Raw genomic sequence first — 6,000 nt, 5'->3', positions numbered from 1 at the left:
ATGCTGCCTTAACAGGATATCTATTGCACTTGTTCCAGCCTTTTTGATCCAATGTATTGAATAGCAGAATAGGTGAGTTACAAGAGGATATTTTGACTTCAAACAACAGAAATAAAATACTATATAATTGAAAAAAAAAAAAAAAACAGAGGCAATCTTTCAGGCACATGTGGATCCAGGAGTTCACATGTTTTAACCAGGTCCCTTTCTCTCTTCCCCACCCCTTCTTCTCTCTGCCTTTTCTCCTCTCTGGTATCTCTCATTATGGGATTCAAATATTTCCCTGTTTATGTGGGAGCTTCTGGCACAGCTGCAGGCTTATACTCTCGCAGCTCCAGGGCTGCCTGGAAGGGGCGGGCGCATCACAGCATAAGGTTGCACAAGGTGTGCACTTATATAGCAGGGCATCACATCTATGAGTGATGGATGATCACATTGTATGCAGGGGTAGCTTCGCATAGTGTTTTGTTTGTTTGTTTTTTTGTTTTTTTTTGCGGTACCCGTGCCTCTCACCGCTGCGGCCTCCCCCGCTGCGGAGCACAGGCTCCGGACGCGCAGGCCCAGCGGCCATGGCCCACGGGGCCAGCCGCTCCGCGGCACGTGGGATCCTCCCAGACCGGGGCACGAACCCGCGTCCCCTGCATCAGCAGGCAGACTCCCAACCACTGCACCACCAGGGAAGCCCTTCGCATAGTTTTTACATCACTTTTCTTGAAGATGGCAGTAAAATGGTATGTTTTTACAAAATCAAATAGTGTAACATTGTCCAAAAGATATACATAAAGCATTTAGAGGAAGGAGGCTCCTTTTTCTTTTAACTCCGGCACGGATTGTCTATTGGACAGTGGTAACCCTATGTCATCACCCTCGTTACTCCAGCAGAAGTCCAGGGATTAGCCCTGCATAACTCTTGTTAGCCTCTATTCCCTTCCTTGAACACTGTAGCCAGAAGGTTTTTTTCCTCCTCAAACCTTAAGTATTGAAACCTGGAGGAGGGGCATGTCTGAAAAGAAAATGATGGACTGGACTCTCCCTAGAAGGACGGTAAATGGGTGGTCAACAAGAAAAAAAATATCCTCTGTACCAGGAAATGTTTGAAGTGTTGTTTGGGTATCAAAAAATGGGTGCCCTACACATAAAGCAACAAAGGATATTGGTCTAAAAAGAACACCATGGCCAAAGGTGCATGGCCTATTTCAACAGAGGATTTGAAAGTTAAAAGTTAACCTGTAAAACATTCAATTCAATTTCATCATTTTACAGATGGGCAAAGTAAAACTCAGGCACAGGAACAGAAGTGCCAAGGTCATACAGGTGGTTGGTGGAAGACACAACCAACTTCCCAACTTCTGACTTTTTAGGTGTGTGTGTGTGTGTGTGTGTGTTGTTTTATTTATGTGCAAGGACATTTTTCTTTAGTACACTAACATTACAACAGAAAGTATAGTCTTGTTTTGGTTTTCTCTGCGCCCTCAATTCTGTATAAGACAGTTTCGCTGCACTCCAACAGAAAGGCTCAGCAAGAGTTGAGACCACCATAAGCAGTACACGTGGGCACCAAGGGCAGATACATTGCCCTTCCTTGTGTAGGAACTAGGGCCACTTGTTGCTTTACTGGGCCAAGTTTGGGCTGGACCTGCAGGATGGGACACCTTTGAAAAACAGCTTCCTAACTGCACTACAACCTGCTCTGGCACCCTGATTCCATTCCCCAAACCCCCCAAATCTTCAGCCAGAAAAAAAAAAAAAAAAGAATGGATCACTGGATCACTGGATCAATAGGGAGATTTCTGTCTGCTCCTCCTACTGTCACCTCTTTCTTGCTATTTCCTGCCCGAGGAAACCTGACATCAGCCCAAAAGCATCTCTGGAAATGGGTAGGAGGGAGCCTTACACCTGTCAGCGCCAGAGAAGAAAGTGCGCTCTGCAGAGTTCTCAGTTGTTCCATCTCTTGCGATGAAAGGAAGAAAAGGAGCGAATCCGCCACAGATTTACTGGAGACCAGGGTTACTTCATCCGGCTCCGGCCACAGTAACCCCTGAAGACCAAAGATGCATTTCCATTCCCAGCATTTCTTGTTGGCGTCTTTCCCTACAGGCTAGCCCAGTGCCTGGCCCCGGAGAAGTCTCTGCGTAAAGGTTCTTTAGATCATAAATCAGGCTCCTGTGTGTTTTTCTTAGGAAAAACTGGCACAGACGAATTAGCAGTAGAGACTGGGCTCTCCCTACTACCCTGCATGCTTGGCGGCATCACTTTCGACTACCTCGCATTCTCCCGGCGCTGACAGCCCCGGCTCCGGACCTCAGGGTTGGAAGCAGTCAGCCCCAGCTAGAACCGCCCTGTCCGGGGCTGATGCCACCCTGTGCCTAGAATGTGCGTGTGGGTGCAGGCGGGCGAGCGAGCGGCTTCTACAGTGAGACCGAAGCAGGAGCTCAGCCTTCGCCTGCGACCTGCAATCCCCAGATTCCCTGGGGATCTCGAAACTCCCAATCGGAGGTACTCCCCCCGCCCCACAGCCGCCCACCCATTCCCTCCCCCCTTACCTCAGCACGCAGCCCCTCCCTGCGTGATGTTGCAAAACCGTGGGGAGGGTGGGCGCTGGGAAGGGTGGGGAGAGCCTGAGAGCGAGCGAGGGTGGGAGGGAGTGGGCGGAGGAGGAGAGGGAGCCGAACGCGCATTTAAAGCGATAGCCATCCTCGCTCTCTCCCCAGTGCTGGGCTGTTGGAGAGCTCGAGCTGCAAGCCACCGAGCGCGAGCTCGAGCGCGGCGCGCTGGCCAGGGAACCCGAGAGCGCACGGCGCCCCAAGCTGGCAGGCGCCGCGGGACCCCCCATCCTCGCCGGCTGCCCTTCCCCGGGCGCCCCTACCCTCCTCGCCCGCAGGAGACCCTGGGCTTCACCGGAGGAGCTCACCCCAAGGGGCCAGGACTCCGGCGGGCCCGCCACCGTCCCCTCCAGTGCCGCCGCCACCGCCGCAGCCGCGGGAGCAGCATGGTCCAGCTGGGGAAGCTGCTCCGCGCCCTGACTTTGATGAAGTTTCCCTGCTGCGTGCTGGAGGTGCTTCTGTGCGCGCTGGCGGCGGCGGCGCGCGGCCAGGAGATGTACGCCTCGCACTCCATTCGGATCGAGGGGGACGTCACCCTCGGGGGGCTGTTCCCGGTGCACGCGAAGGGTCCCAGCGGAGTGCCCTGCGGCGACATCAAGAGGGAGAACGGGATCCACAGGCTGGAAGCGATGCTCTACGCCCTGGACCAGATCAACAGCGATCCCAACCTGCTGCCCAACGTGACGCTGGGAGCGCGGATCCTGGACACTTGTTCCAGGGACACTTATGCGCTCGAACAGTCGCTCACTTTCGTCCAGGCGCTCATCCAGAAGGACACCTCCGAAGTGCGCTGCACCAACGGCGAGCCTCCGGTTTTCGTCAAGCCCGAGAAAGTAGTTGGAGTGATTGGGGCTTCGGGGAGTTTGGTCTCCACCGTGGTAGCCAACATCCTGAGGCTTTTCCAGGTAGGGGGGCGCTCCCTCCGGGGCAGAGCGCGCCGTAGCTCCCCGCGCTCTTTATCCTGAAGGCTGGCTTGGACTCCAGGGGTGCGGGGTCTGGTCAGCCTTCGCTCATTTCCACCCTGGAGATCCTGCCGAATCCCTCCCACCTCACCCGAGGAGGTACTTTCCCTGCTTGATTCATTTCCCTTCCATCTCTCCCCTGTCCGCGCTCCGCTCCATCCGGCTTGACATTCTGGATTTATGGCCCCATTGACAAGAAACAGTCTCCGAAAAACAAGGCGATGATTTAAATGGGTTTGCATTCGAGTGAAATATGGTTCCAAAACAGGCTTGTAAAAGTGCCGGGCGGGCTCCTGTGAGAGCCACCTAGGCGCAAGGAATATGAAAGATGAGAAGACGCCTAGAAACTAGGCATTTCTCAACCCCCCAGCTACCCTGCCCCAAGCCGCCCGACAAGCTGCAGCTGCCTTGGAAAATTTCGAGAAGCGCTTAGGGAGGCAGTTCTTAAACCGAAGGCTAGGTCTTCACCTACATTTGGACGTGAATTGCCCATTTCGCTCGGGTTGGATTTCCCGACCTGTAACCTGTCTCTGCGAGGGCATGGGGCGGAAGGCGTGGGGACTGTCCTCAAGCGGGGAGAAGCCACCGGCAGACGTGCCCCCAGGTGATTTGCTCTGGGCAGTTGTTTGCACCGTCTAAACTGCCTTTGCGATCCGGCCACTGGCAGGAGCCGGGCGATCAGCTTTCTACTCCTGCCAGCTCAGAGCCCGGAGGTGAGCTCATGCTAACTGCGAAACACAATCGTTTTCTCTGCACCCACCCTGTGCCCATCCTTTCCCACGACCTCCCTAACGCAGCCCCCAACCCCAGTCCTGGGTTTTGAGGACGATTCTCAGAGCCAGACAAGAAGGCGCCTGGAGGGAGGCAGTAGGGTGCGCCGAGCAAGGCCGGGCGGTCCTCTAGCTCCGGGTGCAGGCGGGCAACGGCGGAAGATGCGAGGACGGCGGATCGGGCCAGCTGAGCCGTGGGCGGTGCTGCAGTGCTCTCTCACCGCCTGCTCCCGCAGCCTCGGCCCCACAGCTCCTGTGCCGCCCTGGGTATAGATGGATGGCTTCTGGATGAAGAAATTGAGTTTCAGGGTCTGCGTGACTATGGGTTCTCTTGTTTCTCTGTCTTTCTTCCTGTGTGTCTCTCTCCTTGTGTCTCTTTCTCCCTGCTGTTTTTTTTTTTTTTTTTTTGTCTCTCTGTTTTTATGTTCTCCTTTTCAATTTCTGCCTCTCTTTTCCTTCTCTACCCCTGTATCCAAGTTTTTTGTTCATCTCTGTCTTGAAGTGATCCTTTCCTAATGCACAGCTCTCTCCCTGCCTGGTAGGACCCAAGCTCAGTTAGTCCCTTCTCCAGATGTTCTGGCTGACCCTTATGCTCCCCGTAGCTAAAAAGTTGGCTCCCTCTCAAGTGCCTTTCCTGAAGCATGTTGGGTTTCTGGAGGGGACTCCTTGTGATTCAAGCTGTCACTACATCAGCACCCAGGAGTATGAAGTTTGTGTTTGTGCCAGAAGGAGGGGTGCCTGTCTAAAGCTGCAGCCTGGTATGGCCCCTCTGAGCCTCTGAGCATCTCTAGCACCTCTTGAGTATGCCACCATGGAGATCTCTAGATGTTTGCAAGGCCAAAAGTGCTTCTGGGCAGCCTTCACTTTGAGGTAATGCTTTCAGGAAGAGCCTGGGTTGTTGTAAGCAAAACCCAGAAGCACTTCCTTTACCTCTGAGCTTAAACTAGAGAACCTGAGGAGGCAGCGCTGCAGGGAGGATGAGGCCAGAGGTCGCCTGAGAACCACAGGGGCAACTCACAGTATTTTTACTGGAGCTCTGGGGGTTGAAGACACATTTGCTGTTTGACATTTTTAAAATTATTTTGGTGCCTTCACTTGGAGCTTGGGCAGTACTGCAGAGGGGCCTGCCTGTTGAAAAAAGAGTGAAATCTTAGTCAAGAGAGAGCTTGCCGACTAGGCTGAAGGAATGTGTTTGCTGAAAAAGATTCCAGGGGGAGCTGATTCCTTCTCTGGTGTGTGGATCTGAGGCACTTGCAAGAAAAGAGAACGCTTGCCTTACGCTTAGTTCCCCCGTTCCCTGCACTGGGAAGGAAAGGAACTGAATGCCAACATTAGCAGTGTGGGTTGGGACCAAAACCATTCAGAGAAAACACTGTCATTTTCCTCTAATTTGCAAATTGCAGCTATTCATGTTGGATTGAACAGCTGAGGGAAAAGAGCCCCCAGTTTTCACCTGCATTTATTGAGAAGAGGCTGGTAGTAGGAGGGATGCACCAACTTGTAGCTTGTGCTGCAAGCTGGATATAAGCTTGGTGTGAGCATCCTGGTTAACCACTGCCCATGTTCAAATATACAGAGATAGATTCCAACAATCTCTTCCCGTAGCCTTATTTTTGCGTGTGATCTTAGAAGCTCCTGGCATGTAAGTCCAGTCCCCAGTTTCCC

At 53.3% G+C, this 6,000-nt stretch overlaps 2 protein-coding genes across 2 annotated transcripts in view; both read left to right on the top strand.

Moving 5' to 3' along the window:
- Positions 1 to 2,371: 2,371 nt before the first annotated feature.
- LOC132595363 (uncharacterized) lies at positions 2,372 to 4,506 on the top strand. The gene has a single exon (XM_060293251.2). It carries the CDS (start codon positions 2,372 to 2,374, stop codon positions 3,566 to 3,568), a length of 1,197 nt encoding a protein of 398 aa, XP_060149234.2. The 3' UTR covers positions 3,569 to 4,506.
- Positions 4,106 to 6,000, top strand: part of LOC138842536 (uncharacterized) — a 102,633-nt gene continuing 100,738 nt past the window's right edge. The window contains exons 1-2 of the mRNA XM_070044774.1: positions 4,106 to 4,169; positions 4,376 to 4,602. Coding sequence (XP_069900875.1) covers positions 4,106 to 4,169; positions 4,376 to 4,602 — 291 coding nt within the window. The remainder of the gene's footprint in view (positions 4,170 to 4,375; positions 4,603 to 6,000) is intronic.

The sequence above is a fragment of the Globicephala melas genome, unplaced genomic scaffold (assembly GCF_963455315.2).
Source record: "Globicephala melas unplaced genomic scaffold, mGloMel1.2 SCAFFOLD_99, whole genome shotgun sequence".
Lineage (NCBI taxonomy): Eukaryota > Metazoa > Chordata > Mammalia > Artiodactyla > Delphinidae > Globicephala > Globicephala melas.
This window is presented reverse-complemented; position numbering and strand designations above follow the sequence as displayed.